This window comes from Bos indicus x Bos taurus, chromosome 2 (genome assembly GCF_003369695.1).
Source record: "Bos indicus x Bos taurus breed Angus x Brahman F1 hybrid chromosome 2, Bos_hybrid_MaternalHap_v2.0, whole genome shotgun sequence".
Taxonomy (NCBI): domain Eukaryota; kingdom Metazoa; phylum Chordata; class Mammalia; order Artiodactyla; family Bovidae; genus Bos; species Bos indicus x Bos taurus.
The window spans coordinates 7,019,359-7,033,033 of NC_040077.1; the positions used below are offsets into that span (position 1 = coordinate 7,019,359).

General features: G+C 37.1%; 1 protein-coding gene across 1 annotated transcript in view; it reads left to right on the top strand.

Annotated features, from left to right (window-relative positions):
- COL5A2 (collagen type V alpha 2 chain) overlaps window positions 1–13,675 on the top strand; it is a 168,034-nt gene that overhangs the window by 69,261 nt on the left and 85,098 nt on the right. Inside the window, exons 2-3 of the mRNA XM_027555673.1 lie at window positions 10,413–10,637; window positions 13,526–13,539. Of these exons, the coding sequence (XP_027411474.1) occupies window positions 10,413–10,637; window positions 13,526–13,539 (239 nt within the window). The remainder of the gene's footprint in view (window positions 1–10,412; window positions 10,638–13,525; window positions 13,540–13,675) is intronic.

Here is a 13,675-nt window from a genome sequence, read left to right on the forward strand (position 1 = left end):
TTCAGAAAACGAAGATCATGTCATCTGGTCCCACCACTTTATGGGAAATAGATGGGGAAACAGTGGACACAGTGGCTGACTTTATTTTTTTGGGCTTCAAAATCACTGCAGATGGTGATTGCAGCCATGAAATTAAAATACGCTTACTCCTTGGAAGGAAAGTTATGACCAACCTAGATCAGATCAGATCAGTCGCTCAGTCATGTCCGACTCTTTGTGACCCCATGAATCACAGCACGCCAGGCCTCCCTGTCCATCACCAACTCCTGGAGTTCACTGAGACTCATGTCCATCGAGTCCGTGATGCCATCCAGCCATCTCATCCTCTGTTGTCCCCTTCTCCTCCTGCCCCCAATCCCTCCCAGCATCAGAGTCTTTTCCAATGAGTCAACTCTTTGCATGAGGTGGCCAAAGTACTGGAGTTTCAGCTTTAGCATCATTCTTTCCAAAGAAATCCCAGGGCTGATCTCCTTCAGAATGGACTGCTTGGATCTCCTTGCAGTCCAAGGGACTCTCAAGAGTCTTCTCCAACACCACAGTTCAAAAGCATCAATTCTTCGGTGTTCAGCCTTCTTCACAGTCCAACTCTCACATCCATACATGACCACAGGAAAAACCATAGCCTTGACTAGACGGACCTTTGTTGGCAAAGTAATGTCTCTGCTTTTGAATATGCTATCTAGGTTGGTCATAACTTTCCTTCCAAGGAGTAAGCATCTTTTAATTTCATGGCTGCAGTCACCATCTGTAGTGATTTTGGAGCCCCGAAAAATAAAGTCTGACACTGTTTCCACTGTTTCCCCATCTATTTCCCATGAAGTGGTGGGACCGGATGCCATGATCTTCGTTTTCTGAATGTTTATCTTTAAGCCAATTTTTTCACTCTCCACTTTCACTTTCATCAAGAGGCTTTTGAGTTCCTCTTCACTTTCTGCCATAAGGGTGGTGTCATCTGCATATCTGAGGTTATTGATATTTCTCCCAGCAATCTTGATTCCAGCTTGTTTTTCTTCCAGTCCAGCGTTTCTCATGATGTACTCTGCATATAAGTTAAATAAACAGGGTGACAATATACAGCCTTGATGAACTCCTTTTCCTATTTGGAACCAGCCTGTTGTTCCATGTCCAGTTCTAACTGTTGCTTCCTGACCTGCATACACATTTCTCAAGAGGCAGATCAGGTGGTCTGGTATTCCCATCTCTTTCAGAATTTTCCACAGTTTATTGTGATCCACACAGTCAAAGGCTTTGGCATAGTCAATAAAGCAAAAATATATGTTTTTCTGGAACTCTCTTGTTTTTCCTATGATCCAGCAGATGTTGGCAACTTGATCTCTGGTTCCTCTGACTTTTCTAAAACCAGCTTGAACATCAGGAAGTTCACGGTTCACATATTGCTGAAGCCTGGCCTGGAGAATTTTGAGCATTACTTTACTAGCGTGTGAGATGAGTGCAATTGTGTGGTAGTTTGAGCATTCTTTGGCATTGCCTTTCTTTGGGATTGGAATGAAAACTGACCTTTTCCAGTCCTGTGGCCACTGCTGAGTTTTCCAAATGTGCTGGCATATTGAGTGCAGCACTTTCACAGCATCATCTTTCAGGATTTGGAATAGCTCAACTGGAATTCCATCACCTCCACTAGCTTTGTTCATAGTGATGCTTGATAGCATATTCAAAAGCAGAGACATTACTTTGCCAACAAAGGTCCGTCTAGTCAAGGCTATGGTTTTTCCAGTGGTCATGTATGGATGTGAGAGTTGGACTGTGAAGAAAGCTGAGTGCCGAAGAATTGATGCTTTTGAAATGTGGTGCTGGAGAAGACTCTTAAGAGTCCCTTGGACTGCAAATAGATCCAACCAGTCCCTCCTAAAAGAGACCAGTCCTGGGTGTTCATTGGAAGAACTGATGCTGAGGCTGAAACTCCAGTACTTTGGCTGCCTCATACGAGGAGTTGACTCATTGGAAAAGACCCTGATGCTGGGAGGTTTACTTTAGACACTTCAAAATACTTTAGAATAATTGGTAGTAAAATGAATGTGGTCAAAGAACCATTGAGAACTGTGGAATGTTTAGTTCACTGTAAGAACAAGTTCAGTTTAGTTAGAGTGAGGGCAGTGAATAAAGAATAATCCAATAAAGAATGAATTAGAAGGAATAAACTGACTACAGTGATGTCTAGATTTTCTCCAGAAGCCTTAATATTCTTCTACATGAGAAAAGATAAGAAGGCAAAATGCACCTGCAAAGAAATAATAAGATACAGAGTTGACTTAATTTTAAGTCTTATTATATATAATATTTAATTTTATACTCTTTTGAACATACCATACTAGATATTCTCTTATAATATAACAATAACTCTTTTTAGTCATACAATAACTCTACAATTATAAGACAACTCTACCACCTAAAGTGGCTAAAACAAGTAACTAATAAATAAATAATAAACTAAATAATAAATAACTAAATAATAATTAAAAATTAATTCAACAGATATTTAATAGCATATACTATGATCCTGACTACTATTCTAAAACACCAGGCTATATCAGGATATCAGTTCAGTTCAGTTCAGTCGCTCATTTGTGTCCGATTCTCTGTGACCCCATGAATCACAGCACGCCAGGCCTCCTTGTCCATCACCAACTCCCGGAGTTCACCCAGACTCACGTCCATCGAGTCTGTGATGCCATCCAGCCGTCTCATCCTCTGTCGTCCCCTTCTCCTCCTGCCCCCAATCCCTCCCAGCATCAGAGTCTTCTCCAATGAGTCAACTCTTTGCATGAGGTGGCCAAAGTACTGGAGTTTCAGCTTTAGCATCATTCTCTCCAAAGAAATCCCAAGGCTGATCTCCTTCAGAATGGACTGGTTGGATCTCCTTGCAGTCCAAGGAACTCTCTAGAGTCTTCTCCAACACCACAGTTCAAAGGCATCAATTCTTTGGCGCTCAGCCTTCTTCACAGTCCAACTCTCACATCCATACATGACCACTGGGAAAACCATAACCTTGACTAGACGGACCTTTGTTGTTATATCAATGGACAAATCAGAATAAATGATACCTGTCCTTGCAGAGCTATAAATCACAAGGGGGCAAAAAATAGACAAAAATACAATAATATAGTAGGTTCAAAAGTGCTAAATACCACATTAAAGAAAAATAGAGCAGGAATTGTTAGATGGAGAGAGACATGGGTTTGTGTGTGGTAGTTTTCAATTTTTTGTAAGGTGGTCAGGGTAGCTTTATGGAGAAAGTCACATTTGAGCTAAAAGCAAAGGAAATGAAGGAAATCTGAAATGTGGGTACTATCCACTGCTCAGGATTTGCTACTTACTTATCTCCAGATACTCCATGACCAGAGTCTCGGGAGATAAATTTATCTCCGTGACTACCTAAAACTCATGATCGTACCCGTTTGAAGAGAGAAATGGCTAGGCAGATTTTTGATTCTCTTCTTTATTTTAAGCAATGTCATTGCTGGGGCTAGATTAAGTACCCAGACTTCATCCAACGCAATTCAAAACCTTTCATGCATTTAGGCAGGCAGACACATTTTGCATGGCACAGATGGTACTTAATTATTCACTTAGGATTAATATAATATTTGAGAAGGACTAGAGTTTGCTAGAGATATTACTACTAACATTTCTAGTAGGCTCAATTCTTTTGGTGGAGTTTTTACAGCTCTTCATTATTGAGCCTTCTGTTTGGAGGAAAAAATCTATGTCAAATGGATTAACAGACTGAAAGTTGGTTTTCCAGACAAAACCATAGATGAGCATTGCATGTGCATTATGTGCAGTTTTAGTTTCACAGTTTGGCCACAGTTATTTAGATTTCCCAGTGATACATGGAAAGTTAAGTAGTACCCAATATAAAAGTTTCCTTTGTATTTTTTCCATTTTAAGTCAAGGAAAAACAGCAGCTTTACTAGCTAACTGAAAAGCCCTTGGATATGAGACAGAAAACTTTCATGACTGTATTGAAGAAACTACCTTTGTACAGTTTGTCTAATCTCATTTTATCTGTACTTCTGTGTCACTGAAATACTATATATTAGTTGTCTTCTTTTTACTTTCTCAAATTTCAAGATAAGTTTTCATAATTGATTGTTACTATGTTGCTTTTGGAGAAGGAAATGGCAACCCACTCCAGTGTTCTTGCTTGGAGAATCCCAGGGACAGGGGAGCCTGGTGGGCTGCCGTCTATGGGGTTGCGCAGAGTCAGACACGACTGAAGTGACTTAGCAGCAGCGGCAGCAGCATGTTGCTTTAGAATATTAAGTATGTTATCTTGGTAGAAGAGAAATTCAACTCAGCTTAAATAATCATTGAGAGGTAACTTTATCCAATTGTTAAAAAAAAAATAGAGGACACAAGAAGGTAATAATTTGTGTAATCATCCTAAAAAGAGATTTAAATTCAGATGGTTTATTGGAAAGTAAAAATCTATAAGTGGATTGAAGAAACAAAAGATGCAAAACTTTACAGGTCTGCTTCTTACTCACTTATCCACCCACTCAGACCTTGAGGCTGAGGTGGAAAAGTATTGTCAAAGTATGTGACACGTCCCCCTCAGCTATCTCTGGCGGCCTCATATGAATCTAATTTTTTAAACCTGAGGGGTCAGACAGGGAAAGAGAGATGATCGGTGCAGAACTGTTGGCACTGAGTCAGAAGGGTCTAAAGGAAGGACTCAATATTCTAACCTTTTTGTCTCTCGTGATGATAAACAGTGCCTGAGAGCAGAAGGAAGGGAGGGATTTCCTTGGAAGATTCTCCAGAACTGAGTCCAGCAGCTGGAGCTCTGCTGTGCATTGGTAAAGGCAGCATCTGTGGTTTGGTCCACAGGGACCAGAGGGGCTGCCCTCCTGCATCCTCTTTGTCCCGTAAAGCATTCTCTGCCCACTTCAGAGGGGCACCAGCTGACTCTGCCATGATTCTAACCCTGCAAAAACTTTTGCAATTAGAGAAACTTTAAATAATGTCAGCTCAGACTTTCATAATCTCCAAAGGGACCTAGACCAAGTGGGCCAGGAAGGCTGTGTGTTAGTCAGTCAGTCACATCTGACTCTTTGCCATCCCATGGACTGTAGCACATGAGGCTCCTCTGTCCATGGAATGCTGCATGCAATAATACTGGAGTGGGTTGCCATTCCCTTCTCCAGGGGATCCTTCCCAACCAGGGACTGAACCGGGTCTCTTTTCAGGCGAATTCTTTACTGTCTGAGCCACCAGGGAAGCCCAGGAAGGCTGAAGGATTGCTATTAACTTAAAATTTTTTTGTTTCAAAATAAGAGCTGCTATGACTGACATGGACTTCTTCCTTTCTGGTCACACAGAAGTCTAGATGTCAGGGGTACACTTAGCAAGAACCACCAAGTGACCCATTTCCCTTTCATTCAAAATAGAGGTCCATAGTACACATCCTCATTATGTAACATTGGGTATGAAGATTACCGAGATGAATACACGTCTGGCTCCCAAGGAACTCACAGTCTAGTGAGATACAATGATCTGAACAAACACTTCTTTGAATAAAAGATTTAAAATTTCTGTGATAGCTGAGCATATTATTTCTTCAAGAAAGTTCTTTAGTTAATGTCTACAGAATGTCCAGCATAGGCTTAGGAAGGTTTATTTTGTATATTTTTCAAAATTTTTAGGTAAAGCCCAATAATTTAATATTAAAAATAAAATCACATCTCTCCTGAACAGTCAAAGGTTTCAATAAGGCCATTTCTATTCACACTTTTTTGCACAAGTATAATTATAAAGAAATGTAGCCATAGGGTGTGGCTCATAGTTGTCAAACAGCAATTCTGATGGCTGAGTTTTTAATTATTTATTATAATAAGATGGTGGATTTGGCCTGCCATCTAGTGATTAAGAACTGAATTCTTACAACCAAATTCCAAAGCACCTAAAGTTTATGAGAAGACAAATCTATGAGGATGTTTGAGAAACACAGAACAACTGAGTTACTTTCAAACAAAACATGGTCAGATAAAATATATCTCTTCTCTCTTAAGAGATCAGTGCCAAGATGTTTGTAACCATGATTTTGCAATGGATTGGTTCAGTTTGTTGGAACATTTGATAAGAGTGAAAGAAACATGTAGCTTGGGAGATGAAATTTCTGAAAGTTACAACACCATAAGAGATTACAAAATAATGGCAACACAATCAGGTATCTATCAGTCCTCCTCAATTATAGAAAAGTTAAAAAAATATAAATGGAGAAAAAAATGCAAGTGTCAAAGTTCTTTGGTTTTGGAGGTCTTTTTCAGATTTTATGAGAAATGATTTTTAAACTTCTGGGCCTTTAGTAAAGGCTAATGTCAGCTTACATTAATTTTATGATTTCTATAGAGGAATCAGGAGGATGGTATTGACCCTCTCAGAATGTCATATAAAAATTCTTAGTTATTTTTAATAATATTGTCATTCATAAAATAATTATGTCATGACTACTTCACTGCAAATTGGCTGCAATTTTGCTTCCTCTATTTTACTTTTCTTTTCATTTAAATAAACATCTATGTAGAAGACAGAAAAGACAGCCTAATCATAAGGCACACAACTACCATGAACAAACCTGAGAACTGCAAGCCACCCTGTACTTTCTGCCCAGCGTTTCTTTGTACACGTCTTTCATTCAGACATGAACAATGAGAGTTCACTGAGTTTTTGCGCCGTCTGGGATGAGCATGGATTCTGTGCGGGGGAAGAGAAGGCAGGGTTTAGCAGCAAATGTGGTTTTTCATCTCTTTGCCATTTAAAAGCATTCCAACTAACTTTCCACATCATCCTAAATTTAAGTATAAACCCTCAGGGGGGAAACGGACCAGTGATGACTCAGAGTATAAAACTAACTTTTAACGTTGTCATTTAAAGTAAGTAAGAAAAAACACCAATACAGTATACTAACGCATATATATGGAATTTAGAAAGATGCTAACAATAACCCTGTGTACGAGACAGCAAAAGTGACGCTGATGTATGGAACAGTCTTATGGAATCTGTGGGAGAGGGAGAGGGTGGGAAGATTTGGGAGAATGGCATTGAAACATGTAAAATATCATGTATGAAATGAGGTGCCAGTCCAGGTTCAATGCACGATACTGGATGCTTGGGGCTAGTGCACTGGGACGACCCAGAGGGATGGTATGGGGAGGGAGGAGGGTTCAGGATGGGGAGCACATGTATACCTGTGATGGATTCATTTTGATATTTGGCAAAACTAATACAATTATGTAAAGTTTAAAAATAAAATAAAATTTAAAAAAAAAAAGAAAAAAAAATAAAGTAAGTAAGATAGTGGCCCACTTCTTTGTCTGTTGGATTGAGGTGGAAACTGTTTTAAGCTTTCAGGAAGAAACTGACCTATGAGTTAACACAAGTCTGAAAGAGTGTGTCTTTTTATCCCAACCCTGAAGGAGACACAGAGCGCAGGATAGCCCACCCCTGAAGAGGCTCTCACACATTTTAATGATACTTAATCGACAACATCATTGTATGTCGTCTTGTTGTTTGTTTTCCATATTCTCTGTTTCCCCATTTATAATTGTTTCATCAGTGAAATTGAGATCCACTTCACAATGATAGTATTTATTTTTGAGAGCAGAATGCTTTAAATGTTTTGCATATGCAGTCCTAGGCCCACTTAGCCCTCTGTAAATATATGTGAACACTTTTGCCTCCCAGGGCGTGGCGAGGGAGAAGCAAGCCAATTGAACTTGGGGTGTATCTCATTTTCAGCCAATGGCACTTAGTCCTTGTGATTAGATATTTCTGTCTTAATCATAAAACTTAATGAACAAAAGTATTTTTTGGTACTTAATGGAATAGCTCAATGGACTATGGGTGTGAATCCATTTCTATGGAAATTGTGTTTTATGGAAACATTCACCTTGGAACTGCATTGTTTCAAAGTGACTTTTCATCTACAAGTAGCACTGCTTTTTTGAAGTACTGTTTTCTTATGTTTTCAAAATAGTTCCGTAGAAAAGCATGTTAAAGCTAGATATTTATTTTCTCCTTCCTTGAGCATGCCTATAGTAACACTGGATCAGTTCAGTTCAGTTGCTCAGTCGTGTCTGACTCTTTGCGACCCCATGAATCGCAGCATGCCAGGCCTCCCTGTCCATCACCAACTCCCAGAGTTCACTCAGACTCACGTAACACTGGATAGACAGAGCCAATTTTATTTTACTAATGAACTACATAGTATGTGATAAACATCTTTTGGTGAAGATTAGACAGATTAGAAATTTTGTGCTTTTCTTATGAATAGTACAAAAGCCAGGATGTGGTACCATGCTTTGAAAACAATTTTCCATTTACCAAACATCTGTGATGAGAGACTAAATATGTGAGGCAAAGTATTCCATAGAGCAGTGAGAAGAATGTTATCCAAGAAAAACTTTCTGAAGTTATGAAGATGAATATTTAGACTAATGTCTCTTTAAACTGAAATCATTTTTGTCTGTAGTTCTATATTAGCATTTGACTATATTTATTGTGAAAGACATATAAATGTTACTAAATGTAACTATATTTCAAAAACTTATTGTAAATGCATTTAAAAATTTTTAGTGTTATTTTTGTAAAATAGTGGTACAATTTAGTGAACCATAATTTAGATTCACTCATTCATTCATGTCCATCCATTGAACAAGTACTTGTTGAATATTGATTCTATGCAAGATATGATGTTAAGCTTTAGAAATACCATGATGAACAAGATACACTAGTTCTCACTTTCATATTGCCTGGTGGTGGAAATAAGAAAATAAACAAGTAAAAATAAATAAATAAATACTAATTGTGATAAACCTTATGAAAGCAGTCATTTTTGCCTAAAGATTCCATTTTAGTAAATGTTTAATTACCTTGCTTATAATACAAAATGAATGAATCAATGGATGGATGGATGAATGAGTTCTTTAAAGCATTCTGTAAAGCATATCAATTGGATAAAGAAAGTTTACTTTTAGAGATTAGTCAGAGAAGAATTGTGGGGGGACAGGTAGCAAATATGATAGTGAGCTAGTGGAGTTGGAGTTGAGGAAAGGAAATGCAGTGCCAGGCAAAAGGATCAAGTTGTATTGATTCCTTTGGGAGGAAGGGACTGGGAGGACTTTTGGGTTTAAAAAGGAGCTTTGAATTTAAGTAGTTGGAAATGAAAGGAATTAAGCAAGGATTTATGATCCACATTGTGTTTTAAAATACTATAGTTTTGTTTCTTGTGAATCACAATGTTAAAGATGTATGTGTTTATTTTATAGTAAATGTATAACAGAATTGCTATGTATATAAAACTGCATATATATTTCCAAGTATGCATTAAATTTTTATCTAAAATAAAAAGTATTTGGCAGATATTATGTAATAGCTTACCATGTTGTCTTGGTCCTGACTTAGTTAATTTTGATAGAAAGATAATTAATGCATTGGCATTAATTTCATTTCCACTACAGTTTAGGAAACTACTTTCAGATGTTTAGCGGAAATCCACTCCATGAATGGGTCACCATTAGCTTTTTTTATCTTAATGTTTAAAATGAATATAAGTTTTTCTTCATGATACATGAATACTTATTGTCTTCTGTTGTGGGATTTACTAATGGAAAGTTTCAAGTCAGTTTCAAGTCACATAGGGTTCACCAAACACCGAAATTATGTATTCTTTTTAGAACTATTCTTTTCACCCTCTTTTCAAATGGTTTACTTTTATCCCTCAGACATGATCTTACATTGTTTGATTATTTGTATCTTCAAAAATGATTTTGGGAAGCACTCTGATAAGACTCTTGAGAGTCCCTTGGACTGCAAGGAGATCCAACCAGTCCATTCTGAAGGAGATAAGCCCTGGGATTTCTTTGGAGAGAATGATGCTAAAGCTGAAACTCCAGTACTTTGGCCACCTCATGTGAAGAGTTGACTCATTGGAGAAGATTCTGATGCTGGGAGGGATTGGGGGCAGGAGGAGAAGGGGACGACAGAGGATGTGATGGCTGGATGGCATCACAGACTCGATGGACGTGAGTCTGGGTGAACTCCGGGAGTTGGTGATGGACAGGGAGGCCTGGTGTGCTGCGATTCATGGGGTCGCAAAGAGTTGGACATGACTGAGCGAATGAACTGAACTGAACTGAACTGATTTAGTATACTTTGGATCACTTTCCCTGCCCCCATCATGCCACAATATAAGTTTCACGATAATTTAATTGTGAATTACATGTTTGTCTTTAAATACTAATGGAGTAAGCCCATTTGTGTTTGACTCCTTAGGAGGTTACCACTTAGCCCAGAGATTTTAGAACCCACAAGATGATTTACCTTCCTAAATATTTCCCAGATGCTGAAGTTTCAGATCACTAACCTCTTTTTTTTTCTTATTATTCTAGAAGGATATGGTGAAGAAATAGCCTGCACCCAGAATGGTCAGATGTACTTAAACAGGGACATTTGGAAACCTGCCCCTTGCCAGATCTGTGTCTGTGACAATGGCGCCATTCTTTGTGACAAGATTCAGTGCCAGGATGTGCTTGAGTGTGCTGACCCCGTAACTCCCCCTGGGGAATGCTGTCCTGTCTGTCCACATACAACTGGAGGTGGCAATACCAACTTTGGTAAGAAGGCATAAGGCCAACTCAGAATTTGTCCAGTGACTTATCTTTATAGTTACAGTGTTTTTTTGCTCTCAGAATTCAGCAACCTAAGAGAATAATTAAGCTACTATTCAGTAGTCTTTGGTGTAATAATTTTACTCACCCACTTTAATCTAACAGTAATGAAAAGAAAGTTATTTCTTCTTAAAAAACAAGGAATTTTTGGGGCTGCATTTAAGTGATTATGTCTAATTTGAGAATTCCTTGTACTACTTAAGATGTTCTTTTGTTATCCTATCCATGCTGGGTGCCTCCAACATATTTGTTGGTTTTCTATGAAGTCCATTAATGTCTAAGAGGAGATCTAAAAACACATTTCTCTTCCTTGTGCCAACTTTGCCCTTGGAAATGGAGTAATAATTTCTAATGTAATTTAGTGCCACAGCACCCTCTGTTACATAGGTTCATAAATGCAGAATGCTTTTAATGTTGGCTAAGAGAAACAAGAGAATGGAATGGGTTTTCTGGAGAAAACAATAATATAAATTATTGGTTCTTAAAGCTTCTTTTTTGGAGAAAAGTGTCTGTGTTTAACCAAGACTGTGTATTTGAGTATACATGTTAGAAAAACTTACATATAAAAGAAACAAGTTCATGTTTATGTGTTTTAGTGAACCAGATAAGATTAATATTAAACTTTTGGGTTATTTGTTTTAGCAGTCATGAATGGAGGCTTGCATGCACCCTTGTCAAGACAGTGTCAAGGCTTTATTTTTTCCCCTAAACTTCACTGCAAATAACAGCAAATATAATGAAGTGCTCAAAAGTATTTTCATGGAAACATTACACAGTAATTTACCAATTAGCCTCTTGGATATCATTCAACAGTAACAGTTGGCCTGGAATAAATACCCAAACTTAACTTTTAGCCATGTAATAAGAAAGATTCCACTTTGGTATTCTTGCCTGGAGAATCACACGGACAGAGGAGCCTGGTGGGCTACAACAGGTGGGCTGCACACTACATAGGGTCGCAAAGAGTCGGACACAACTGAAGCAACTTAGCATGCCCACAGTAAGGAAGATATAATGGGAAGAATTAAAAACAGGGCACTAAAGGGCTACCTGAAGTGGATATGATCTACACAGAATCCCCAGGAGTAAAGCAAAATTAAGCCTGTGGGAATAAGTGCATGTTGAGACAATGGTAGCAAAAAAGAAAAAACAGAGCAAAATACACAACCTCCTACAAAAAAAAAAAAAAAACCGAGCAAAATACACGACTTCCTGAAAATAGGTGATTTAGGAAAGCCCAATTTATTCCATGTTGAATAATTTTAAAAAGTACTGACAACAGTGTTGATACAAAGATACAAAGGCAAAGATGAGACCGTTTAACTAAATATATGAGATATCATCACAGAACAGATCAAAATTCTAACCAACCCTTATTTCCATTATCACAGAACAATTTAACATTATTAACTGTACCTGACCAAACAATTAGACAAGAACAAGGCATTGAAACATGTATAATATTATATATGAAATGAATCGCCAGTCCAGGTTCGATGCATGATACTGGTTGCTTGGGGCTGGTGCACTGGGACGACCCAGAGAGATGGTACCAGGAGGGAGGAGGGAGGAGGGTTCAGGATAGGGAACACGTGTACACCTGTGGCGGATTCATGTTGACGTATGGCAAAACCAATACAATATTGTAAAGTAATTATCCTCCAATTAAAATAAATACATTTATATTTTAAAAAAGAGAGAGAAAAAAAAGAAATTGGAAGTTTAGATATTAGAAAAGAGGAGGTTAAATGATCAATTTATAGAAAATATAATTGTGTACTTACACAACCTTAAGGAATGGAGTAAAAAAATGCTACAAAACAATTTAGTAAGATATCGCAATATAAAATTAACAAATTAATAGATATACTATATACAATTACTTCATAGAAGGTATGTATGTTAGTTGCTCAGTCATGTCCGAGTGTTTTTGAGGCCCTGGACTGTAGCTCTCCAGGTTCATCTGTCCATGAAATTCTCTAGGCAAGAATACTTGAGTGTGTTGGCATTCCCTTCTCCAGGGGATCTTCCCAACCCAGGGATTTGAACCCTGGTACCCAGCGTTGCAGACAGATTCTTTACCATCTGAGTCACCTATATATGGCTATTATAAATATTATATTTTTATTCCTATAATTCATTCTATGAATATTAATGAATAATAGGAATAAATATATATATTTTTGTATATTACTTCATAGAATGAATAATAGGAATAAAAATATATCATTTATAATAGCAAAATATATGATAAAGTGGTTAAGGATAAACAAAACAAAATATTTAAGATATATCTGAAGAAAACTTTAGAACACTACTAACTCAAATAATGACTTTAATACATGTAATGTTCCATTCTGTTCTTGGTTAGGAAGACTAAAAGAAAATCAATAATAGTGACCTCTGGTGAGAAGTGAAATGTGGGAAATAGAGAAAAGGGGAGAAGGAAAATTTTCACTGTACAATCTACACCTTTATTAATATATTTTAGGTTTGTTTTTTTAATCATGTGAATGAATAACCTACTCAAAAAAGTATAAAAACCAAAAATAGAGAATATTGATTTAAGATAATTAGTTATAATTTTAATAGCTAATTTTTTTTCTACATAAAGGTTGTGAAGAATATTCAAATGTCAGAATTTTCCTAAGGGTACGTTATTTTGCCTCTTATGAAAATATTGGTGCAAAATAATTTGGATTTCTATCTACTGGTGACAGGGGAAGCTTTTTAAATTAAATTTATGACTCTATAAAAATTATTGAAATAAATATTGAGATTCTTAATAACTATGTATGCATAAAATAATATATTTACTCTTTTCTTTTTTATAGGAAGAGGAAGAAAGGTAAGTTTTACTTTACATAGTTTCATTTTTGTAAATTTAAAAAATTCTAATGATATCTACATAATTCTGTGCTTTGAAGAGTTTGAAAGCTCTTTGTAAAGTACCATACAAATATAACTATATGAGCATAGTTTAG